The 25855-nt window shown below is 49.1% G+C and overlaps 1 protein-coding gene, 1 long non-coding RNA gene and 1 other non-coding gene across 9 annotated transcripts in view; 2 read left to right on the plus strand and 1 right to left on the minus strand.

The window, feature by feature from the left end:
- Window positions 1-14339, minus strand: part of LOC118655009 — a 29572-nt gene extending 15233 nt beyond the window's left edge. For 2 of the 5 annotated variants that reach the window (XR_004967182.1, XR_004967178.1), the window contains exons 1-2: window positions 14289-14339; window positions 1111-1216 (exon numbers count right to left, since the gene is read on the minus strand). This is a non-coding gene — a long non-coding RNA (uncharacterized LOC118655009). Of the gene's footprint in view, window positions 1-1110; window positions 1281-4537; window positions 5876-14288 lie in introns of those variants that run through there. The other 3 variants (XR_004967179.1, XR_004967180.1, XR_004967181.1) reach the window with 3 other exon arrangements.
- Window positions 14340-16517: 2178 nt separating this feature from the next.
- Window positions 16518-25634, plus strand: EIF5 (eukaryotic translation initiation factor 5). 3 transcript variants are annotated; one of them, XM_036306335.1, is made up of 12 exons: window positions 16518-16656; window positions 16791-16991; window positions 17973-18252; window positions 18362-18443; window positions 18719-18891; window positions 19238-19349; window positions 19952-20097; window positions 21195-21353; window positions 22032-22193; window positions 22513-22677; window positions 22963-23097; window positions 23455-25634. In XM_036306335.1, exons 3-12 carry the CDS (start codon window positions 18181-18183, stop codon window positions 23542-23544), a joined length of 1296 nt encoding a protein of 431 aa, XP_036162228.1. In that variant the 5' UTR covers window positions 16518-16656; window positions 16791-16991; window positions 17973-18180; the 3' UTR covers window positions 23545-25634. The 3 variants fall into 3 exon arrangements, with proteins under 3 accessions (XP_036162228.1, XP_036162229.1, XP_036162231.1); XM_036306336.1 differs by lacking the exon at window positions 22513-22677; XM_036306338.1 differs by lacking the exon at window positions 23455-25634 and having other exon boundaries at window positions 22939-23080.
- LOC118655082 lies at window positions 19497-19620 on the plus strand. The gene has a single exon (XR_004967200.1). It is a non-coding gene; the product is annotated as a small nucleolar RNA SNORA28 (small nucleolar RNA).
- Window positions 25635-25855: the final 221 nt, after the last annotated feature.

Here is a 25855-nt window from a genome sequence, read left to right on the forward strand (position 1 = left end):
CTTTAAAACATGATACTCCAGTCAAAGTTTCTGGTTAATAAAATCACTATTAAAAAGCGGTCTTATTGATTTCATGCAAAGAAATGTATTGCCATGACTTATTAAGCATTGCCAAATTTCAGAGGAATTATATAAGGAGAAAAACATACTGATCTGCTTTAAGATCTTCTGATTTTTCTTGTCAGTCCTTTTTAAGGACTCTCCAGAGTTATAACAAAACAGTAACTGTTAGATTTCTTTTATCAGTCCCCCCTCTCTGTAGTAAATTGGCTAGTCCTACACAAACAAACTTTGTCCCGACCCCATGATGATTGGTGATGAGAGATAGACAAGGGAGGGGGTGACCTGTTTTCACAGATCCTTACTCAGATGCCCACCTGACCGAAGTTGTGGAACCACACAAAGGAGAGGAGAGGGCAGGCCCCCTCCCTTCACGCTCACACACTTTCACCAGACATTCATTCAGCAAAGGCATTTAGCTACCACAACACACAGTTTTTCCCAATTCAATCCGAACCTTAAACTTTTAGCTGGCAAGTCAAATATTCAGCATTTCTCAATCAGTAACATTTTTAAGAATAAACTTCAAAAATGCAAGATATAAGTTTTTTATCATTTGAATTCAGTAAGCTTCAAGGTCCCAGGTTCCCAGAGGTTCTGGAAAACCACACCTGAGGCTGGCAAGCAGGTTTGGCCCAGCCCTTGACTTTAAAATGACCATAATGCTTAAAGGAGTAGTTTGAGTCTGTCCCATAATGTCCATCCAGTAAGTCCACAAAATTAGACCGAAAACAACACAGAAAGCAAACAAACAAAGGCGTCCAAGAACAGCCTTCCGACCCCGCAGAAGCAAAACGAAAACTGGACGATGGCCTTACGCCAACCAGCGGGAGCGACCCGCCTCGTCCCAGAGTTTCAAGGGGAACCCACTCCCCTCGTGAGGGGTTTTTACACCTTCCTCCTGACAGAGGATCAGAGCGTCCTCCGACTCCTCCCGCCCGAGGCCTCCAGTGCATCCACCTAGACCGTTTTCAGAAACTACAGATTTCAGAAGTGAGCTCACAAAGCACAGAACACACAGAACAGAACAGACAACACACAGATACTTACCGCGGTCAGTCAGACTCTCCGGATCGGGGTCCCTCGTGAGTATTGGGGGTCCCGCACGAGCCCTCAAATGTTATGCCCAGATTTCAAGATCCTCCAAAGGACATCACTAGGGAGCGCCGAGTCCAAAGCAAAAGCATAGAGTCTTTTATTCAAGCCAGCTTGGTCCCCCTCTGCCTCCATTATTGGATGAGAGAGAGAGCCCCGAGTCCCAAGAGAACAAAGGTTACATAGGCCTAGTCATTTGGGTGGACTTAGGTAAGTGATGTGAGTTACAGAGATTGGTCACTCTAGTCAGGGTTTTTCAGCAGGGTTTTACAGCACAAAGGTCAGGAAGTAACCAACACATTCTGAGGTTTGAGCCGTCCCCCACTATAACCTTATCAGGACCTTAGCTGCGTTCCTGGAGCTTCATTGGTCCACTCAGGTGGTGGCTGGGGGAGTTAGGATATTACTGGCATTCCTGTGGTCACTCTCAGAAAGGGGAGGGGGTTTAGGCTGAGGGCCCAGCCCTACAAGATAAAGTGGAGGAGAGTTCGTTTCTGCTTTGTCCTTTCAGTGGTGACCCCCAACCATAAAATTATTTTTGTTGCTACTTCATAACTGTAATTTTGCTACTGTTATAAATCGTCATGTAAATACCTGATATGCAGGATGTATTTTCATTGTTACAAATTGAACATAATTAAAGCATAGTGATTAATCACAAAAACAATATGTAATTATATATGTTTCCAATGGTCTTAGGTGACCCCTGTGAAAGGGTCGTCAACCCCCAAAGGGGTTCGCGACCCACAGGTTGAGAACCGCTGTCCTAGGGGCTGACATGGCCTGGGCAGAAAGATTAAATTCCACAAATGTATCTATGTCAAAAGAGATTCAAATTCAGACTTGGAATGATACAGTATCTGTGAAAAACAATGTCTCTAGCGAGTGGTGGCGTGGGAGACCTGAAATGGGGCTAAGATCTAGATCCTACATTGGCCACGTCCCCACCTTCTGAAAATTAGGGGTTGGGACTATAAAAGGCTTTTGGTGTCCCGACCAGATCTCAGTCTCTCCTCCTCTAAAGCAGGAATTGACAACTACTGGCCCTGGTCCACACACAACCCTTTCATGGTTTGCTTGGCTTGCATGGAGTTTTTGTTTGGTTTTGTTGATGGAATGAGTGTGGGGCTCTCCAGTTTGCCACAGGCCCTGCCCGCCTCACGGCCTCGCTCCAGCCTGCCTCCCACTGTGCGCTCATGTGCCTGGCCCTTGAAGGACGTGGGTTTACAACGCTTGCTGCATGAGGCCAAGGCATTTCCAGCATCACCCCTGATCCCGTTACCACTTAAACGCCGATAAGGCTGGTTTCAGTTTACTTCGGTCTCTACTTGTATGGCTGAGCAAATGTCATGAATTTAAATCTCTTTTTTCCCCTTTGATAACCCCGTAGAGTTATCATTTCTATTTTACAAAACAATAATAGCTCAAAATGCTAAGAAGACTAGCTCAAAGTCACAAAGTTATGAAGTCATAGAACTACAATTAGATTTGGACAAGAAACATTTTTAAAATATATTTTTATTGATTTCAGAGAGGAAGGCAGAGTGAGAGAGAGGAACATCAAAAATGGGAGAGAATCATTGATTGGCTGTCAACTGCACTCCCCCACTGGGGATTGAGCCTGCAACCCAGGCATGTGCCCTGACCAGGTATTGAACCCTGACCTCCTGGCCGATGCTCAACCACTGAGCCACACTGGCCAGGCAGGAATGTATTTTATTTATTTACTAGAGGCCCGGTGCACAAAAATTTGTGCACTCGGGGGGGGGGGGGGGGGGAGAGGAGGTCCCCTCAGCCCGGCCTGTGCCCTCTCGCAGTCTGGGACCCCTTGGGAGATAACGACCTGCTGGCTTCGACCTGCTCCCGGGTGGCAGAGGGCAGGCCCAATCCCTAGGTGCAGCCCCTGGTCGGGCTCAGAGCAGGGCCGATTGGGGAGTTGGGGTGCCGACCCTTGTCATGCACAGAGCAGGGTGGATCAGGAGGTTGCGATGCCACCCTCAGTCACACTCAGGGTAGGGCCGATTGGGGGGTTGGGGCACCGCCCCCTGTCACACTCAAGGCAGGGTCGATGGGGAGGTTGTGGCGCCACCCCCTGTCACGCACAGAGCAGGACCAATTGGGGGGTTGGGGCGCTGCCCCGTCACTCACAGAGCAGGGCCCATCAAGGGGGTTGGGGCTCCATACTCTGTCACGCACAGAGCAGGGCCCATCAGGGGGTTGAGGAGCTCCCCCCTGACACTCACAGAGTAGGGCTGATAGGGGAGTTGGGGCACTTCCCCCTGTCACACACAGAGCAGGGTGGATCAGGGGGTTGGGGCGCCACCCTCTATCATCCACAGAGCAGGGCCAATCAGGGGGTTGGGGTGCTGCCACTGTCACACTCAGGGCAGGGCTGATGGGGAGGTTATGGCTCTACCCCGTCAAACACAGAGCAGGGCCCATGGGGGGGTGGGGGTGGGAAGGGTTTGGGCGCCACACCCTGTCACACACAGAGCAGGGCCGATCAGGGGGTTGGGGCGACGCACCCTGTCACACACAGAGCCGCACAGCGATCAGGGGGTTGAGAAGCTCCCCCCGATCAGGCACAGAGCAGGGCTGATCAGGGGGTTGGGGCGCCTTCCCCTGTCACAAACAGAGCAGGGTGGATAGGGAGGTTGTGGCCCCGCCCCCTGTCACACACAGAGCCGCAGGGCGATCAGGGGGTTTGGGCGCTGCCCCGTCACGCTGATCCCGGTGCTGGGAGGCATATTACCCTTTTACTATATAGGATAGAGGCCTGCTGCACGGGTTGGGGCCGGCTGGTTTGCCCTGAAGGTTGTCCTGGATCAGGGTGGGGGTCCCCACTGGGGTGCCTGGCCAGCCTGGGTGAGGGGATGATGGCTGTTTGCAGCTGGTCACACACCCTTCAGGGTGGGGGGTCCCCACTGGGGTGCCTGGCCAGTCTGGGTAAGGGGCTGAGGGCTATTTTCAGGCTGGTGGGTGACTGAAGCTCCCAACCGCTCCTTTTCTCTTTTTTTTTTTAATTCTGGGCCAGCTTTAGCTCTGGCTCCAGCTCTGAGGCCTCTGCTGCTGAAAGCAGGTATCTGGTTTGTTTGGGTTCTATAATCGAAACACAGTATCAACTCCACCTCTGAAATCCCGGCTGGCTGAAAGCTGGTTTCTGGGGGTTTTGCTTAGCTTCTATATTTGTTACAATGTTTCAAACTGCAGGCTCAGAGGCCAGCAAGGCAGGCAGGGAACGTTGGAGTCCTCCATCACTGAAGCAAGCAAGCCTCATGTTCGCTTCCAGCTGCCTGGCTGCCGGCCGCCATCTTGGCTGGCAGTTAATTTGCATATCACCCTGATTAGCCAATGGGAAGGGTAGCGGTCATACGCTAATTACCATGTTTCTCTTTTATTAGATAGGATTGGCATCTTTGTTGTCCTGAAAACTTAAAACTCACAGCACAATTCTTTTTTTTTTTTAATTTTTTTTTTTAAAGAAGTTTGTTTATTGAAAGGATCTGAAAATAGTAATAAGGCTCTCAACAACATTTAATAAACTTTCCGGATATTAACAATATGAAACATTAAGAATTTACTTCAAAACCCATAGCTTTCTAGACCATCCCAACATCATCTGCTTCAGGGCGGGCAGGGCTTGGGTTCCGCTCCCTCAGCCCACAGGCCAGCCTCCAGGAGGGTGGGCAGGTGGCAGGGAGAGCCCACCTGTGTCCAACACCAGGCCGAGTGCCAAGCACCACTGAGGTCCAGGGCAACATAATTCTTGACGACGTGTTACATTGCCCACTCTGGGTATTCCTGACCATTATCCCATTTGGTTATATTCAAAACCGCGCCTCCAGAGAGAGCATTAGGCTGACCTTTCAATATTCCTGGTTCAAATGGTGTAATAACGTAACATCCTATATAATAAAAGGCTAATATGCAAATTGTCCCCACAGATGGGAGTTCAACCGACCAGGAGTTAGGCGTGCGCTGACCACCACAGGGCAGCATGGAACATGGCCGACGTTGGCAAAGTGGTGCTGGCAGCAGGCAGCAGTGGAGGCGCTGCCAGCCCCAATGGACCTCGACAAGAGCGGGGCTGTGGCAGGAATGGTGGAGCAGGTGAGCGGGCGTTGCCAGGCCAAGGCAGGTGCGAGTGGGGGCCCCAATCGCCCCGCTGGTTGCCCCACAGATTGGCCCTGATCGCTGGGCAGGCCTAGGGACCCTACCCGTGCACGCATTTCATGCACCGAGCCTCTAGCGTAGTGAATATTTACAAGGGTTCTTACGCTGTAACAGAGTACTGCTGGGAGCATTCGCACGCATTTTCTGCTCCATCAAGCTTTGATGGAGAACTCCCTGCACACCCCAGAAAATGCAGTCCCCAGGAAGCCATGTGAGTGAAACACCCTTGAACCTAAACAGCTTACCTAACGTCAAAGGACTAGAGGCGACTGGATGCGGATGAGCACAGTGAGTTCCTGGGATGCTGGGCCCTCCAGCCCTCCCTGCGCAGACCCCAGCAGGAGCCCAGAGCCCAGGGCCCTCACCACCTGGAGTTCTGACTGGATTCGCTGTGGGGCTTGTCCAGAGAAAGGAGATCAAAGGCCATAGGATGCGCTAGTACTGGTGGCCCGAGGGATCTTCCCCAGGGCTTTAAAATTTTCTAATTAAAAAAAATGTTTTAATGTATTTTATTGCTTTCAGAGAGGAAGGGAGACAGAGAGAAGCATCAATGATGAGAGAGAATCATTGATTGGCTGCCTCCTACAAGTCCTACAACGGGGATCGAGCCCGCAGCCTGGGCATGTGCCCTGACCAGGAATTGAATTGTGATCTTGTTCATAGGTCAACGCTCAACCACTGAGCCACGCCGTCTGGGTTAAATTTTTTAATTAAAAAAAAAAAAAAGACACCCCTCCCACCTAACTCATAGCATAAATTGTAAAATATCTCCTTTGCCTGCTCTTCTTCCCTACATCCACTGTCCCTCTCCTAGCCCCACCCCTCAGGACTGTGAGTTGTTATGTATCGATTACCACTTTGGATATATTTAGATGTAGTCCCTTGGGTTATTGCAGGGCTTTATTCTTTTTTTAAAATATATTTTATTGATTTTTTACAGAGAGGGAGAGGAAGAGGGATAGAGAGTTAGAAACATCGATGAGAGAGAAACGATTCAGCTGCCTCTTGCACGCCCCCTTCTGGGGATGTGCCCGAAACCCAGGTACATGCCAATGACCGGAATCGAACCTGGGACCCTTCAGTCTGCAGGCCGACGCTCTATCCACTGAGCCAAACCGGTTAGGGCGTAGGGCTTTATTCTTATTGTGGTAAAATATACACAACATTTACCATTGTGACCATTTCTAAGTTCAGGGCCTGAGGGTGATGTACATGCTGTGAAACCGGCACCACCATCCGTCTACAGAACTTTTCCACCTTCCCAAACGGAAACCCTGTCCCCACTGAACACTAATTGCCCGACCCATCCAGTCCCCGCCACCGATGAGCCTGCCTGTGCCCGGGCCTCGCCCTGCTCCGCCTCCTGAGCACTCGCACAGTAGGTGTCTTTCTGTGAGTGGCTTCTCTCAAGCAGAATGGATGCACCTTGGAGACATCGTGCTCAGTGAGAGGAGCCAGTCAGGGCTTTCCATTCGGACTGTGGTTGTAAGGCAGAGAAAGTGAGTGTTAAAAATAGCCCCAGGTTGGTAAATATCTAGCAAGAGAATGTGCACATGTGCGACCTCGGCCAAAGACTTCTGCATGAAAAACCCACAACGCACAGGCAGCCTGTGAGCTGAGCTAAAAGAAGAGCTCGGAACAACTGAGCCTCTTACCAAGGCCAACAGCGCACATGTCACGCGGGGAACATCGGACGTGGGCGCCGATGGCCCAGGGAAAACACCTCTCACCGAATTTAAGGAAAACGCTTTCCTCCGGAGTCCACATTGCAGAGTCCCATCTGGTACTAACTGCATGGATGTAGAGGGCACCACAAAAAAAAAGGTGATTTAGAGCATGTTGCTATGGTTTCTGATGGCTCTTCTATCGACTAGAGAATATGACAGAGATATAGGAAACTGACCCCAAATATGGACTAAGTCTTTTCTTTTAATTAATTTTATTTTTTAATTGATTTCAGAGAGGAAAAGAGAGGGAGACAGAAACATCAATGATGAGAATCATCGATTAGCTGCCTCCTGCACGCCCCCTACTGGGGATCGAGCCTGAAACCCGGGCATGTGCCCTTGACCGGAATCAAGCCTGGGGACCTTCAGCCCCCATTCCGATGCTCTATCCGCTGAGCCAAACTGGCTAGGGCTGGACTAAATCTTAAGTTTAAGGGGAAGTTGAGAAACATCACCCTATGGAGCAAGAAAGCCATCATGCCCAGCTGGCATGGCTCAGTGGTTAAGCATTGACCCATGAACCAGGAGGTTCACTTCCCAGGATGTGGGCTCAATCCTCAGTGGGAGGCGTGCAGGAGGCAGCCAATCAATGATTTTGTCTATCATTAATGTTTTTATCTCTCTCCCTCTCCCTTCCTGTCTGAAATCAATAAAAACATCTACTTATATAAAAACCATGGGTGGTGTTCATCACATACAGACGAACAGCTGTGACCCAGCGGAGGGAAGTCAGTCCTACAGGGGTTGTCTTGGCAATAGTTGAGCCCGCCCCCAAGCAGTTTCCCGGAGCTGTTTCCTGTAAGGGCGGAGTTTGTGGCAGGAACCCGCCCTGGGAGCGTGGAGGCAGATCTTTCTAAAGTGTGCCATGCCAGCACAGGGTGAACCTGAGTGGGGCAGCTGAAAGGCTTAGAAAAGACAAACAAGAGAATGAAAGCCAGGTCTCAGTGGGACACTGCTTCTCTGAGAGACAGTGACCACGCCCACAGCCATGCCTTTATTTTATAGCAGATGCTACGAGGCAAAGTAAGGGCGTGACCAAGATGTTTACAAACATTCTCCTGGGTTTCAATCATACTCAAACGTATGCACCTGAACTCTATCAAGCCCACATCACTCAGGCACGTGGGGCCATGTGTTCCAACCACAGGTTCACGCTCACAGCTACAGCTGTTGCTATAATTGTGCTGGGAGGGCCCTGCCCTCCAAGCTGGGACTTGCACGTGGCAATGAGAGGACTGTGCCCTCTCATCAGTCCAAGGCTTGAACCTGTCCAAAACACCGTAGCGGCTCCCCACAATAAAATTTTAATTCTGTTTCTTTGTTACTAATGTTGTGGCCCCACCCCATAACAAAGAAACAAAGGAAAATTTCCCCATCGAATTTCTGAATAGTATTACTCCTTCGGGAATGCCGTGTCAAATTAAAATTGAAAGCGGGGGCAATCATCATGCTATTGAGAAATCTCAATAGTAAATGGGGTCTTTGTAATGGTACCAGATTTATTATCAAAAGATTACAACCTAACATTATCAAAGCTGAAGTATTACCAGGATCTGCAGAGGGAGAGGCTGTTCTGATACCAAGAATTAGTTTGTCCCCATCTGACACTGGCCTCCCATTTAAACTGATTCGACGACGGTTTCCCATGATGCCAGCATTTGTGATGACTATTAATAAATCACAAGGACAAACTCTAGACAAAGTAGGCATATTCCTACCTGAGCCCTTTTTTGCATATGGTCAGTTATATGTTGCTTTCCCTCGAGTTTGAAGAGCATGTGATGTTACAGTTAAAGTTCTAAGTACTTCATCACAAGGGAAATTAGTCAAGCACTCTGAAAGTGTTTTCACTCTTAATGTGGTGTACAGGGAAATATTAGAATAAGTTTAATCACTTTATCAGTCATTGTTTGCATCACTGTTGTTTTCATATCATGTTTTTGTCATTTTTTTAAAATATATTTTATTGATTTTTTACAGAGAGGAAGGGAGAGGGATAGAGAGTTAGAAACATCGATGAGAGAGAAACATCGATCAGCTGCCTCCTGCACACCCCACACTGGGGATGTGCCCACAACCAAGGTACATGCCCTTGACCAGAATCGAACCTGGGACCCTTGAGTCCGCAGGACGACGCTCTATCCACTGAGCCAAACCGGTCAGAGCTGTTTTTGTCATTTTTATATCATGCTCTGTTGTTGTTGTATCCTTTTGTTACTGTTTATTTATTAATAAATTTATATATTATCTTCATATACATTTTACTAATTTCCTTTCACCTCGCACACTTCTATTATAGAGAAAGGGCAAATAGCAATACTGCTAATTAATTCCCTTTTTAAAAAAATGTAGTTTATTGATTTTTTACAGAGAGGAAGGGAGAGGGATAGAGAGTTAGAAACATCGATGAGAGAGAAACATTGATCAGCTGCCTCCTGCACACTCCCCACTGGGGATGTGCCCGCAACCAAGGTACATGTCCTTGACCTGAATCGAACCTGGGACCCTTGCATCCGCAGGCTGATGCTCTATCCACTGAGCCAAACTGGTTATGGCAATTAATTCCCTTTTAATGTGCATGAATTTCATGCACTGGGCTACTAGTCCTATATAATAAAAGGCTAATATGCAAATCGACCAAATGGCAGAATGACCAGTCCCTATGATGTGCACTGACCACCAGGGGGCAGACGCTTAATGCAGGAGCTGCCCCCTGGTGGTCAGTGTGCTCCCACAGGAGCAGTCGGCTCAGCCAGAAGCCAAGCTCATGGCTGGCGAGCATGGCAGTGGTGGCAGGAGTCTTCCCCGCCTCCACAGCACTAAGGATGTCCAACTGCTGGCTTAGGCCCGCTCCTCTGAGGGCTCCTGGACTGCAAGAGGGCACAGGCTGGGCTGAGGGGACCCCCTTTCCCCCGAGTGCATGAATTTCGTGCGCCAGGCCTCTAATTTTGAAAATAAAAAGGGAAGACACAGAGCACAAGAACAACTCCGTGTGAAGACCAGACCCAGAGAGAAGGTCAGGTGACTGGGGCATTGCTCAGCGTGACGCAGCTGTGAGCCCAGGAACCAAGGACCCGAAGCCAGGAGAGAGGGCATGGCCCTACCAACACCTTGATTTTTGAACTTCTGGCCTCCAGGACTAAGAGAATAAATCATTGTTGTGGGTTTTTTTTAAAAAATATATTTTTATTGATTTCAGAGAGGAAGGGAGAGGGAGAGAGAGAGATAGAAACATCAATGTTGAGAGAGAATCATTGATCGGCTGCCTCCTGCATGCCCCGCAACCCAGGCATGTGCCCTTGATTGGAATCGAACCTGGGACCCTTCAGTCCGCAGGCCGACACTCTATCCACCAAGCCAAACCAGCTAGGGCAATCACTGTTGTTTTAAGCCAGGTCATTTGTGATACTTTGTTACAGAAGCCACAGGAAACTAATACAATGTCTTAAATGTTTAAATTTCCTAGAGCTGGTCGCCCATAGATATTGGCTGAATGAATGAATAAGTGAATAGATGAGTGAAGACTAGCACAGAGTGGAGGCAGGCGGGGGGGCAGTGGCCGGGCGTGGGGTGGGATCCAAAGGCTCATGTCTGTGACCACTCACGCCGGAGGCTCTGAATGACAGAGACTGGCTCCGGGAAGAGCCACCATGCACACTGCCCTCGGTGAGGTCCGATGTGAATGAGGGGACAGGTGACAGGGCTTCGGCCCAGTGCAACGTCTCTGGGACCCACCTCTGCAACACGGTGACGGGATATCCATTTGTTCCTCTTCGCTCATTTGCATTCACAGACAGACCGCCTGAGTCAGGGCCCCTGGACCATCTCAGAAGAAAGCCACTGACACTATGGGGAGAGGAAAAGGGGTCCCTGGACTCCAAAGCCATGGGCCCCCCAGCATTAGGGCAAAGTGGGGTGCTGGGACCAGCAGCTGCGTTCCCGCCGGATCTATTAGAGATCTCAATTCTGGGCCCGGCCCAGACCTAGAATCATACCGTGGGAGCCCAGCCACCCGTGTCTGCCTGGCCCTCGGGTTCGGTGTCACCCTCAGAGGAGAAGTGCTGGCTCACGGAAACCAGGCCGTGCCCAGAGAAGCAGGGAATGGAGCACCGAGTGCAGGCCACCCTGGTCCTGGCCCATTTGGCTCAGTGGATAGAGCGTCGGCCTGCGGACTGAAGGGTCCCAGGTTCAATTCCAGTCAAGTGCACATGCCCAGGTTGCAGGCTCAATCCCCAGTTGGGGGCGTGCAGGAGGCAGCCAATCAATGATTCTCTCTCATCACTGATGTTTCTCTTTCCCTCTCCCTTCCTCTCTAAAATAAAAAAAAGGACAAAAAAACACCACCTTGCTGGCAACTCTGCCCCAAGTGGCCGCTGACTCAGCGGGGAAGGTAACCGGCCAAGCTTCCTGCCGCTGCGGGTCAAGTGGTCAGCACAGGCCACAAGCCACAGCCACCAGCGACCCGTGAGCTCACTGCCTGGCACGTGGGCACTTCATCTGGGCGGATAAAGCCTGCCAGGCTCACACTAGAGAGGACACCGTGTGGCGGGGTGGGGACTGCCTTGAGATGCTCTCCTGCAAAGGCTTGTCAATGGCTACAGGAAGGAGAACAGGCGGGAGTCCCGTCTCGCCACCCCTCAGCCTGTCCCAGGCTTCCGTGCACACGGGTGTGTACCAGGGCAGCACGCTATGCGAGACTAATGCCACTCGAGCCGTGCAGGGGAGGTTCTGCGTCAGCAGCCACGCTCCGGGCTTCCCTGCAAGAGGCCCCGAGGCGGCCAGGGGCAGGCTGCATGGGGTGTCATGTGTGGCTTCCATGTGACAGAGACACAACCCATTCACGGGCAGGGCCTGCTTTCCCAGGCCTCCACATTTCTCCATTTTGCACTGCTTTTTTTAAATCCTCACCCAAGAATATTTTTCCATGATTTTAGAGAGAGTGGGAGAGAGACGGAAAGACAGAAACACCGATGTGAGAGAAACATATTGATTGGTTGCCTTCTGCACGTGCCCTGACCAGGGCCAGGGAATAGTCTGCAACCAAAGTATGTGCCCTGGACCCCTTGACCAGCATCGAGCCGGGACCCTTACAGTCCGCAGGCTGACGCTCTATCCACTGAGCCAAACCGGCTAGGACTACTTTGCACTTTCTTCTCTCTCTCCAGGAGTGCCACAGGTGGAGTTTGGCTGGAACTGTGTGCCGTGGAGGAGGCGGGCTCATGTCAGTCTCCAGCGACACCTGGCCTGGGTGCCACCTCAGAGACACCTCTGCTGCCTGCCTCTGTCCCCTTCAAAACTGAAGGCTCCCTGTCCTCCCCCAAGTTCAGATTCTTTGGCTCTCAAGGACAAGTCTCCCATCCGCACGTTGAGCCTGAGGAGGCGGACAAGTAAACAGGCAAGGGCAACCACGTTCCATGAATGCGGGGGGCGGGGTCACAGAAGTGGGGAGATATCCTGCCCAGGGGCCCAGAGATGCCACGGAGGGGGCCTGCCTTCCTGGGGTGTCTACAGGGCATGTTTACATGTGGCCCTGGGCAGTGCCTGTGTTGTAGGTGGGGCCTGGATTCTCGTTGCCTGGCGAGTCAGAAGTGTTTACTGAAATGGGTGCCTTAGATTACGGTGCTGTTGGACACAAGCCTACGCCCTTTCCACCCCTGCACATACCAGATAACCTTCAGTTCCCGCCTAGCGCAGGCCAGGGCTAGAACAGTGGTCTCCAACCTGTGGTCTGCGGGGTCCGAAAGGTTGGCGACTGCTGGGCTAGGAGGAAACAGCCATCCCCTAAATTGTCCTCAAGTCGGGGAGACAGGAACTTCCATGGCCAATAGTGGGCAGCTTTGAAACACCATGGAGCCCTAGCCGGTTTGGCTCAGTGGTAGAGTGTCAGCCTGCAGACTGAAGGGTCCTGGCTTTGATTCGGTCAAGGGCAGGTACCTTGGTTGCTGGCTCCCAGCCCTGGTCAGGGGCATGTGGGAGGCAACCAATTGATGGGTCTCTCTCACATCAGTGTTTCTCTCTGTCTCTCCTTCTCCCTTCCACTCTCTCTAAAAATCAATGGAAAAAATATCATCAGGTGACGATAAAAAAAAAACTCGCTGGAGGTGAGAGAGAGCTGAGACAGGAGCATCATGGGGGAGGCCAGCCAGCCAATGCCTTGGCTCCCAGGGGCCCCCAGCTCAGAAGCACAAGGCTCTCCGTCCACGCAGACTTGATGTTGCTCAGGGGGCTAATTCATGCTAAACAGAGTCACAGACACCGATATCTACACAACTGTGGAGCCAGTGGACTACTTCACCTTTCCGCAGCTACTCATGTCCGCACTGACACGCATATTTCAGGAACTCATTCGCAAAGGATTTCGTAAGCACCAAGTGCCTATCATTAGCAAACCCGAGGACAGTGCAGCCGGAAGAGGCGGAGACCAGCAAAGAGAGGTCGAGTTGTGCAATGATCTTGGCGTCAAACAAGCTAGAGTTCCAACGCTGTCCACCATGTGTAATAGGCAGGGGACTCGGGAACATTACTTCACCTTCCTGAGTCCCATCCCTCACCTGTGAAACGGGCATGGCAACACCCCCTCACATGATGGTTATTACATGAGGTTGTTTATGTTCCTCTGGGCAGGCTGTGGCCCATGCAGTTGAGGGAACAGACGCTGGGGTCATACACACCTGGTCTAACTTCTAGCTCTGCCCCTTAATAGGTACACAATCTTGGGCAAGTTGCTTGTCTTCCCCCCTCCTCTCCCACTCTCAGTTTGCTCATTTGTAAAATGGGAATAAAAAATTCCTCCTAGGGGCTAAGAAGTAAATAAGAAAGTTATATGCAAAGAACTTAGCAAATCCCCAGGATATCGAAGCATTCAACAAAGAGCGTGGCCTGTGCTTGGGCACAAAGGAGTGGTGCTGTCGATGTATAAACATCCAAAGCTGTCTTGAGTTTTTATGAGTCTACTAGAGGCCCGGTGCACGAATTTGTGCATGGGTGGGGTCCGCCGGCCCACCTCCATCTGGGCAATCAGACAGGGGGAGTTCAACCAGGGGGCAGCAGCCAGCCGGGCCCCAGTCCCCACCCCGATTGAACTGCCAGTTGAGGGGACAATTTGCATATTAACCTTTAATTATACAGGATTTGAGCCAAAACTAATGACAATTGTCCTGGCCTGTATGGCTCAGTCGGTTGGGAGTTGTCCCGTGCACCAGAGGTTGCTGAATCGATTCCCAGGGCACATACCTGGGTTTTGGGGTTCCATCCCAGTAGGGGGTGTGCAGAAGGCAGCCGATCAATCCATGTTCCTCTCTCACACTGATGTTTCTACCTCTCCCTTCCTCTCTCTAAAAAACAAAACGTTATATTAAAAATAAACAGATGACAATTGCCAGGAAGCGAGATCTCAAACACTTAGGAAAATAACAGTTTTGCAGTTTTCTTTCATGCATGTGAAATTGAAGGAATGTAAGGAAGGTGACATGCACGTGGGAGAGAGTAAGGTGGTAATTGGATTACAGGAGAGTTAACAAGATTATTTGCTCTCTAGTTGTTATGCTTATTTCAAAGGTGTATTAACCTGGATGACAAGAGCAATGGAGAGGGCTTGCTTAAGGCAAGATAAACATTTTCCTAAGAAATTCTAAGTCTGGGGCATGGCTACCCACCATGACCCGCGGGTTAGAGATTTATGATCCCATCAGCCTGTGAGGTTTCTTTCTACAAAACACTTTTTTGTCCTCAGTACACGTACTAATAATTAAAGTTAACATTAGCACAAACTTTTTTTTTTAAAATAAATTTTTTAATTGATTTTTTTACAGAGAGGAAGGGAGAGGGATAGAGAGTTAGAAACATCGATGAGAGAGAAACATTGATCAGCTGCCTCCTGCACACCCGCCACTGGGGATATGCCCGCAACCAAGGTACATGCCCTTGACCAGAATTGAACCTGGGACCCTTCAGTCCTCAGGCCGATGCTCTATCCACTGAGCCAAACCGGTCAGGGCTTAGCACAAACTTTTTAAAGAAAATTAACTATGGGCCATCACACGTACAAGAAAAAAATTTTTCCAAATCACTTTGTATGTAGTTATTTTAAAACTTCGCTGAGGAGGCAGGCTTCTTGCCTCAGGCTAGTTTCATGCCCATAGTTTCCAAAAAAGAGTTCTAAAATAATGTCATTTGCCTGCAGTCATGCAAAAAACTCGCATGTTTCAGTACAGCTAAGTCATGCTCCAAGGTGAACCTGAGCAGCGTGTCCCCTGGGAACCCTGGCACCGCAAAGCGCCCGCTCTAAGTCACGCACAGACACAGGTACATACCCTGCCCGGGTGCAGAGTCCCCGCTCCCGGGGGCGAAAGTCCCTTCTCTCCGCGCTACGGCCTTGGATTTATTCTCCCCACGGTCGCTGTCAATTTCAAAATGGTTTATAAAGCTGTCAGTCACGGAAGGGTGACCTGAACCCACTAAAAAGATCACCGTGCCTTTCGGTCCCCACCTTCTTGCAAACCGGACGGGCCCGAAACCGAGGGCGGGCAGCCCCCGTGCAGCCCATCCCGCCTCCCTCCCAGCGCGGCTGCTGCGCCCGGGCCCGGGCCGTCTACGCGCGGGCTCGGGCCCCGGGACGGCAGGTGCCAGCCCGCCACTCCGTTACCCGGCTCTGGTTTCACGGCCCGGCGCGTTTTCAATTGTCCGGGGCGGCGGGTGCCGAATCTTTACCGTCGCAACGCAAACTCCCACACCATCTGACTCCGAAAGAATGGGGGTGTCTGCAGCCGCCCTCGTTTCCAGGTGCCTGCTTGGCCCCTCATCACGACTTACAAGCCGGAGAGGGGACTGTTCGGTCACCCCCCGGGGACGCCCTCTACGGGGCGCTTCCAGGGGGTCCCGGCCCGCTAAACGGGTGTGTGGGCCGGGCGGCTGCGGTGCCCGGGGGAGCATGGCGGACGGTGGCAGGGGACGGGGGAGCTACCCGGCCTCACGCCCCCGTCACGGGGACTCGGTGGGTCACGTCGCCGCGGCCGCGCAGACACGAGCCCGGGAGGGGACCGGGCGGGCCTAGGGTGGAAACCCCGGGCGCTCCAATCTACCCCCGGTGCCCAGGCCGCGGAAATATGGAGACCAAGCAACTTCTTCCCCTCGAGCGGACCCCGGGGAACGGGAGGACGAGGCTGCGCATCCGCCGCGGGGAGAGCTCGAGCGGGAACGCGGCCAGAACCCGCCGGCGGGGGAGGGGAGAGTGGGGAGCCAACCGCCATCTTCCCCCGGCCAAACCGACCGAGTGCGGCCCGCGGGCGAGCCCCTCGCCCCGCCGCGGCGCGCCCGCTCTCGCGAGACCGCGAAGGCCTCCGGGAAACGCAGGGGAGGAGAAGGCAGGTGGAGGAAGCCGGGACCCGGGCTGGGGGCCGGCTAAGGCGGCGAGTGGAGCCTCCGGAAGCAGAAGGGGCGGGGAAGGGCGCGATGGACGCGGCGTGCAGGCCAATGACGAGCGAGGTCGGCCAGGCCTCCCGCCAATGGGATGTGCCGCCTGGCGCGGGGGGCGGGCACTGGGGCCAAGGGTAGCTTGAGCGCGGCGGCGGCGTTGTTCAGTCAGAGCGAGAACATTCCAGAGGTGAGTCCGGTGGCGAACTGGCGGCCCCGCGCCCCCTTCCCAGCCCTCCCCGCCCCCTCGACCCCCGCGGGCCGCTGGCTGGCGGGGAAGGCGCCCCGTCGGCCGTGGCTCACGGCGCCGTTTCTCCGCGCCAGGTCGCCAGGCCCCGGGCGCTGAAGGGTGTGGACCCCGGACGTCGCTGGGACAGCCCCTCCCCGCTGCTCGGCGGCGCCTGCCCGGCCGCTGCTCGCTGCGCTCCTCCGCCGCCCCTCCTCGGACTCGGGTTCACGCGCGCCTCACTTCATCCCAGTCCCGGGCGAGCAGCGTTGGGTTTATGTCTTTATTTGACGAAAACGGTGAGTCCGCGGGCGGCGGGCGGCGCGGGCCGGCGGGGAGATGGCGGCCGCACAAGATGGCGGCGCGCCGCGTGACCCGGCGCGTGTGGCGCAGTTCGGGCGGCGGGCGGGCGCCCCCCCCCCCCCCCGGTCCTGCGCCTCCCCCCCGGGCCCCGCCCCGCCCCCGGGAGCGCGCCGCGCGGCTGAGTCAGGCCTCGGTGCTGCATTTGTGAGTCATCGCGCGGGGCGGGGTGGCGGGCCGGCGCCCCCTGTCGGGTTTCGTCCCCCCGCGGCGCGATGGCTCCGCGCACAGGCGCGGCGGTCGCGGCCCGGGCCACCTGCCGCCCTGGGGAAGCCTCGCCATGTCGCGGCTCCGCGGCGTCCGCCTCTGGGGGGAACGGCCCTCCCCCGGCGGGACCGCGTGGGCTCGCGGCCGCGGGGACGGGAGCGAAGGTCAGGTCAGGCGCGTTTGCGCGAGCGGGGCCGGGCGCGTCCTCCGCAGGCCGTTCACGCGCTGGGAGCTCGTGTGCGGGCTGTTGTGGGAGTGTCTCTGCGAAGTCGGCATTGTTGTCGCAGGGACGGTGTAGAGAACAGTCCGCCGTCTTCCCCCGGTAGCTCGTGGGGAGGGCGGTGTGCCAGACTCGGTGCCGGTACCGGCCCGGTTCGGGGGAGGAGAGGTTTCATTAGTTGGGAAAGCAGGCCGTTCGCTGCAACAAGCCGCCTGTTGAAATGCGGAGCGGGGTCCGTCCCGGGAGTCCGCGGCAGCCTGAGGCAGTTCGCTGTTTTAGTCTGGCATTTCCTCCTGGTCGCGTCTTAATCAGGTGGCGACCTTTCATGTTGCTACAGGTGTCCTGTGTCAGAGAACGCTCGTTTTCGCGTGAACTCGGGTGCTTTTTAACCCTGGAAATTTGGGCGTAGTTAACTAGGACATGGGGTGCGTGTTGCATACGGGAGTCCTGTTAAATGTGGGGGCTTGTGTGTTCTCTCCCCTTTCTCTTCCAGAGCTGTTGCGCAGCCATTGGTACCTGTATTGGGGGAATATAGCATACAAGCAAGGAGCTTACAGCCTCAGTGGCGAAAACTTTTTCATGTCAGAGACCGAGAAGTCTTGCAGTCGTTTATGTCATCCCTTCTTCTCCAGACAGAAGATACCAAAAAGTTGCAATCAAAGATCTCTTCATCTTATTGATAAAGCCACTAATAAGCCAAAATGTCTGTCAACGTCAACCGCAGTGTGTCAGACCAGTTCTATCGCTACAAGATGCCCCGTCTGATTGCCAAGGTGGTCACTTTTCTTCGTTTTAGTAACAAGTCCTAAGCTCTTTTCGTAGATTCTTTAAAGTTGTATCTCTTGGCTAGACAGTGCAAAATTAAATTCTTATTTCCTTTAGGTTGAGGGCAAAGGAAATGGAATCAAGACAGTTATAGTCAACATGGTTGACGTTGCAAAGGCGCTTAATCGGCCTCCAACGTGTAAGTAATGCCTCTTGGAGAAGTCTGAAAGGCATAGACAGTAATGACCAACTTGGATCTGCAGATCTTGCCTGGATTGTGTACTAATTAGTGTAAAGGTTAAGTAGAACCTTGGATTTAAAGCCAACTGATTTAATGTCGTTAGTACAAAAAAATATGTAGGCAACACTTTTTTTAACCCAATAATTTAAAAACATAGGGAGTGATAATTGTATACATCTAGCTGAGTAGGTTAGTTAATTGTGATCAAACTTTTCTCCCCCCCCCCCAAACAGATCCCACCAAATATTTTGGTTGTGAGCTGGGAGCACAGACCCAGTTTGATGTTAAGAATGACCGTTACATTGTCAATGGATCTCATGAGGCGAATAAGCTGCAAGACATGTTGGATGGATTCATTAAAAAATTTGTTCTTTGTCCTGAGTGTGAGAATCCTGAAACAGAGCTGGTGAGTGTCTTTGAGATTTTTCTCAATAAAAGAAGAAACTACCTGCTTTTGTGATCAGGCCTGTGATAGCACTGACTAATGTTTTGTCAAGGCAAAGCAGACATAATTGGAAGTATAACACAAAACCTGTAAATTTTGGAGATATTCACATACTGACTTTTGTTATTTTATTTGTTGACAGTATTACTCAGTGACTTTTGAAGTAGATCACTTTGTGGGAAATAATTGTTTTGAATGTTAAGCTGGTGTTTTAGATGTTTTCTGTTGGTTAGATCTTTTCACACTTTTTTCTCAGAATTTTCATCATATATTATGGATGACATACTTGTTTTTACTTTTTTGGCAGCATGTCAATCCAAAGAAGCAAACAATAGGTAATTCTTGTAAAGCCTGTGGCTATCGAGGCATGCTTGACACACATCATAAACTCTGCACATTCATTCTCAAAAACCCACCTGGTAAGTCTTCCTGATGAACTTCCAAGATTTTACTGTGAAGCTACTGATTCTTTGAAAGAAAATGGAAGTTTTCTTGTTGCTGTAAAACATATAAGGAGACTGGAGGGCTTATTAGCTCATTAAGCTTAAGTGGCTTTAGAGCATTGCAAGCAACACTCTGTGGCAGATGATCGACACTGTCTGACACAATTTGAGCTTGCTACAGCAACAAAGTCTAACCTATTCCGGTGCTCTCCTCTATGAGACAAGCCGTTATATAGACTTAGACAGTGTTCTGGCGGTGAGCTAATGTGCAGTTCAGCTATGCCCCTGTTCAACTTCATGAGTGATGGAAGAGGGTCATGAATGCTGGGTCTTCTGAGTCATCACTTCATCTTAATCTTAACAGTACCATTAATATTTTGGAACATTCCATTCTTAACCTGAATACAGTGAATGAATTTGGTCTGTGAATCCTCTTCAAATTTTAAGTAGCAGTGTGTTTGGTTTTCTCTGAGGAGGGTTCAGGAACAAAAAGCAGGATTTTAAATGTTTATGATGGGGGTGATAAGGTGTAGAATAAGCCGTGTAATACTAAACTTTACTTTTTTGTTTCCTGGTAGAGAATAGTGACAGTGGTACAGGAAAGAAAGAAAAAGAAAAGAAAAATAGGAAGGGCAAAGACAAGGAAAATGGCTCTGTGTCCAGCAGTGAGACACCACCACCACCACCACCACCAAATGAAATCAGTCTCCCTCCACATGCAGTGGTAAGTGCAGTATTGAGGGTGTGGTAGGCACTTGGATTGTGTAAAATAAATTTGGTTATAGTGAGCAGAAATACTATAAACCACAACAGTGTTTTGGGTGCCAGGTGGGGTTGATTGAATTGAGGTAAACCCAATCTAAGGGAAAATGAACTTTGATGTTAACTAAAAACCTGAATTTTTTTTTTTTAAACCTGAATTTTTTTAAAAATGTTCTTTTATTGTTTTCAGAGAAGGGAGAGGGGGAGAGAGAGAAACATCCTTTATAACAAAAGCCTAATATGCTAAGTGCCCAGGCATCCAGTTGACTGTTCAACCAATCAAAGCATAGCATAATATGCTAATGATATGCTAAGGCCACTTAACTGCTCGCTATGACGTGCACTCACCACCAGGGGGCAGAAGCTCCAACCAGTAGGTTAGCTTGCTGTTGGGGTCCAGCTGATCTGGACTGAGTGAGACCCTCTGGACTGAGATGGGTTGGACATGCCCTAGAGCCCTCCTGTGGTCCCTCCTTAGCCCCGATGGTGCACTGGTGGGGACCCTGGCCTGGCCTGTGCCCTCTTGCAATCTGGGACCCCTCAGGGGATGTCAGAGCTGGTTTTGGCTATGACATGCACTGACCACCAGTGGGCAGATGCTCAATGCAGAAGCTGCCTGCTGGTGAGTGTAGTGGTGGTGGCAGGAACCTCCTGCCTGCCTCCCCAGCTGCACTAAAAATGTCTGCTAAGGATGTTTGACTGATGGCTTAGGCCTGCTGCTCCGCACAGGGTTCCTGGACTGTGAAGGGGGCACAGGCGGGTCTGAGGGACACCTGCCGCCCGCCCCTGGTCCTCCACCCCCCACCCCACCCCCACCCCCAAGTGCATGAATTTTGTGCACTGGGCCTCTAGTCAGTGATAAGAGAGAATCATTGATTGGCTGCCTCCTGCCCGCCCCACGCTAGAGATTGAAGCTGCAACACAGGCATGTGCCCTGACCAGGAATCGAACTATGACCTCCTGGTTCATAGGTTGATGCTCAACCACTGAACCATGCTGGCTGGGCTCATTTTTTACATTTTAAGGGCTTTGGTCACTCATCTTTGCTCTTGTAAACAGGAAGAAGAAGAGGATGATGACTGGGGGGAGGATACAACTGAGGAAGCTCAGAGGCGCAGAATGGATGAAATCAGTGACCATGCAAAAGTTCTAACACTCAGTGATGATTTGGAAAGAACTGTTGAAGAACGGGTCAATATCCTGTTTGATTTTGTTAAGGTAAAAATACTTGCTTTGAGAGCGGTTGGACTTTTTTTTTTTTTTAATATATTTTTATTGATTTCAGAGAGAGAGAGAGAGAGAAACATCAATGATGAGAAAGAATCATTGATTGACTGCCCCTTGCATACCCCACATTGGTGATCAAGTTCATTTGTTCTCTGTCATCCTGAAAGTGGAGATAATTGATGTGCCTTAAAAGCATGGGACTATCTGAAAACTGCACATGGTCTCTTACAGATAAAGTGATGCAGAGTTCTTCGTATATTGACCATTTTGAACCATTGTTAGGGGCCCTGACCAGGAATCAAACTGTGATCTCCAGGTTCACAGGTCGAAGCTCAACCACTGAGCCATGCTGGCTGGTTTGTTTTTTCTTTGATCAATAAAACCAGCTTCAACATAGCTTCAGGCTATTGTTAAGTATTATTTTAAGCTGATACTTGTCAAGTAACTTTTCATGGAATCCTTTGAATCTTCAAATGGCAAGACTTTTACTTTTTTTATTTGTTAGTTCACATATATTTTGGGTGTGATCCCAGGCACTATTTCTGGCTGCTGTTGATCATAGAAGTCTTAAAACTGTCAAATTAGAGGAAATGTCCATGAGAGTAGGGACTAACCTATATCTCTAGAGCAAAACGTGTCTCTGTTTCACTGAATTGCTTTTATTTGCAGAAAAAGAAAGAAGAGGGTATTATCGACTCATCGGACAAAGAAATTGTTGCTGAAGCAGAAAGACTGGATGTAAAAGCTATGGGACCTCTTGTTTTGACTGAAGTTCTTTTTAATGAGAAGATTAGAGAACAGATTAAAAAATACAGGCGCCATTTCCTACGAGTAAGCAAATTTGAGATTCATAAATGAGATTAAAGCTGTGTGACCTTGGGAACATCACTTTAACTCTTGCTTATTTGTTCTCTGTCATCCTGAAAGTGGAGATAATTGATGTGCCTTAAAAGCATGGGACTGTCTGAAAACTGCACATGGTCTCTTACAGATAAAGTGATGCAGAGTTCTTGTGTTGACCATTTTGAGCCACTGTTAGGGGCCATATCTTTAAGGAACAATCCTAAGGCAGTGAATGTACTTGGATGTTAAAATTACCAACTTAGAACATCTTTGAAAGCTTGTTAACACAAAGATAATCTATTTGCAGTTTTGTCACAACAATAAAAAAGCTCAACGTTACCTCCTTCATGGTTTGGAGTGTGTGGTAGCAATGCATCAAGCTCAGCTGCTCGCCAAGATTCCACATATCTTGAAGGAAATGTATGACGCAGACCTTTTGGAGGAAGAGGTCATCATCAGCTGGTCCGAAAAGGTGGGGGATGTACAAACAGGCTCTTCAAGTATCTTCTCACACTTAGTTTCTTTATACGTACATGAAAATGCAGTTCCTCTGCTTGACTAATGTAACGTGGAGGGGATTCCCCACCATGGCAGCTTGCTAGTAATAAGAAGCTATTCACATTCGATACTTTATTGTGGAATATATGTATTTTGTTGATTCAAGATTACAGTATGACCCAGTCCCCTGAGAGCTATATAAATAACTCATTTTTTCAAATTCTTCAAACTTAAGGAAACTATACCTAATGTTCTTTAGGCCTCAAAGAAATATGTTTCAAAAGAACTTGCCAAAGAGATTCGTGTCAAAGCAGAACCATTTATCAAGTGGTTGAAGGAAGCAGAGGAGGAATCTTCTGGTGGCGAAGAAGAAGACGAAGATGAGAATATTGAGGTAAGCACTGGGGAGAGTTAAATTTAGTGATAGTGATGGGTGCTTGAGAATTGTAAAAAGGCAAATTTGGGTGATTGAGGCAATAAGATGTCTCAATAATTTGGAGAGTAATTCTGAGTATGAAGGGTGATGGGAATCTCATATCCCCAGACATTTCAAATAAATGTCAGAATTGCCAATGTAAGTTTTAAGTACTGCAGGTTGCATATAGAGGTGCTAGTGGTCTGTAAAAATGAACAAGATCTTGGTGGTTGTGGAGCGAGCTTATTGGGGAGTGGGGGGATGTAAATGAAGAAGGGGGGATGCATCGAGGCCATTTTCTTTGTTTAGCACGGACTTAAAATACTTTTTTATCAGGTGGTGTACTCGAAGACTGCCAGTGTCCCAAAAGTGGAAGCTGTGAAGTCTGACAACAAGGATGATGACATTGATATTGATGCCATTTAAAGGGGTGGGTGCAGCCCAGCTTATCTGTAATGCTAAGAATCTTTCTGCATCCTCAGCCAGAAGTGCAACATGTATGTGCAAAAGCTAACATGGCTTAACATCATGCTACACTTTCTGCTAAAAACGTATTGCTGTGAGTGGTCTGTAATTAAGCCCCAATGAGACACCTCGGGAGTCCATACACATATCAGTGAACAGATGTAGTTTGCTTATTTATAGCATGTTTCTTTTTGAAAAATTAGTGGTGGACACATTTGGATCACATTTATACAGTTATAAAAATAAAGATTTGATTTTGGTCATTCTTAAATTTTTTGGCTCTGAATGACTTAAGCTGCTGAAACAATTGGCTCCTTTTAAAAACACTGTACCATCATTTAACCTGATAGGGATTCTTGGAGCCTGTTAGAAACTGTTAGGTGCTGAGACTGTAAGCAGGTCTTTAGCAGAGTGTGAGCATAAACGTATTTTTAAATACCTTATTCAGCCATTAAGAAACACAGTACTTTTTAAGTCTTATCTCTAGTCCCTCAAACTGGCATCTGGTCGTGTACACTCTTACCATGCCAGGGTGGGCAGTACAACACCTTCATCTTACTAAGAGGAAAACGACCTGAGTGTCCTATACATTAATTTTAAGAGCAGGTTTTGAAACTTGAATTTTTTTTTCCAGTTCACATACCCTTGCCCCAAACTGTAGTCTTTGAAGTCATATGCATTGCAAGTTGGATGAGCCAGGGGAATTATTAACAAATGAGCATTTTATGTCTATGTTAGCTGTTGCTTTGTGCTGAGAGAAAGCTCAAGCGTTAGGATCTGATTAGATAGTTCCATGATTTTATTTGGGGAAGAAGAAAAAGGTGCACTTAATCTCTAGCAAAAAACAGCATAATTTTTCAGCTTTTACGGTTTAAATTACAATTTCAAAATGTTTAGACTTATACTGTATGTTTTGTTCAGTGTGGATTTTCCCTAATACTATGGCTTATTCTTGAATGCCTTTTACATTTGGACATACAGGTTTTGGTTGCTATCTTGCCAAAATTAGTGTTGCTCTGTCTCAAGCTTGATTTTTTCTTTCCCCTCTCAAAAAAATGTCTTATTTAAAAAGAAAACTAAAATTGTACTTCTAAGTCAGCCTATATTTTGGCAGGAGACTTGGGTGTCTTTTATTTCACATTGAATATAGTTAGACACTCATGAAGTCTGGTGATGGCCACTGAATACAGGTGATTAGGGCCTGGCCCAGCCCATCCAGGTTTTTAGATTTGGAAATAACTTGCGAATTCTTTCCCCAAAAATATCTAAATTCACTTGTTAAGGGTTTTGAGAAATTATTGCAGTTATTTCTTTCCATAAAAAGTGTTCTATGGGAATCAAGAATCACAGGATTCGTTTTATTTGGAGCATGGGCTTTCTTTATTCACCTCTGATTTTCTTTGATCCATCTCAGATTATAATGAGACCTTAACAAATGTATGTAAAAGTTTTTTCACATTGAAATTATACAAACATTTGATATAATAAAATCTTGTTAGCTTGATATTTTAAGAAATTAAAATCTAGTAATTTTATTGGAGAGAGAATGAATTAGTCTCCAGCTGCCTTTTGATAGATTTTGATGAGAGTGAAACAGAAACTATATCTGGAGGGAATGTGCTTTGTCACACCAAAGAGAAGGGTTTTGCAAATTCACATCTCACCTAGGTTTCAAATTCTTTGCCATTGGCTAATTGCTTTCATTATCTGACATCCTATAGGAGATACTGGTGGCATAGGCCAGTGTCAAGCTAATGAGGTTCATACCCGGTGTCAAGCTAATGAGGTTCTGTTATAGAGGCTTTTGTTGTTTTTTGTTTTTCTTTTAATCTGAAGGAAACTATGTTTAGGGCTTCTAAACACTAAATAAAATTTTGGCATAGACTGGTGTTGAGTCTGGTGCCAAAATTCCAATAGATTGAAATCCACATAAACATTTTATTCACAGAGGCTATCCTAATAGAGTGATCCTTCACTTTGCTCTATTCAACTGTCTTAAAATTCCCTGTTTTAAACTGCTACATTACTTGATTAAAACAATGTTAAAATTATATGTGTGTCTGCTTCAATGTTAAAATTAATGTTGATTTTCATAAGATGCTGGATTATTGAAATGTGCCCTGTTTTGTAGCTGCTGCTTTGGATTTGTGTTGGACTTTGCCTTCTGCAGTTGCCAGTCCTATTCAAAAATCGTTGTTGCTTGTTACCTAGAGTCAGTGGCTTTCCTTAGGTCTTGTGTTCCTGATCTGCAACTTGAGTTGATTTTAAACTG

This window comes from Myotis myotis, unplaced genomic scaffold (assembly GCF_014108235.1).
Source record: "Myotis myotis isolate mMyoMyo1 unplaced genomic scaffold, mMyoMyo1.p scaffold_m19_p_41, whole genome shotgun sequence".
NCBI lineage: Eukaryota > Metazoa > Chordata > Mammalia > Chiroptera > Vespertilionidae > Myotis > Myotis myotis.

Coding starts and splice junctions, on each gene's coding strand:
- EIF5 (XM_036306335.1), top strand. CDS start 18,181: ATGTCTGTCAACGTCAACCGCAGTGTGTCAGACCAGTTCTATCGCTAC. Junction 18,444..18,718: donor GCTTAATCGGCCTCCAACGT/GTAAGTAATGCC, acceptor CCCCCCAAACAG/ATCCCACCAAATATTTTGGT. Junction 23,098..23,454: donor ACGAAGATGAGAATATTGAG/GTAAGCACTGGG, acceptor CTTTTTTATCAG/GTGGTGTACTCGAAGACTGC.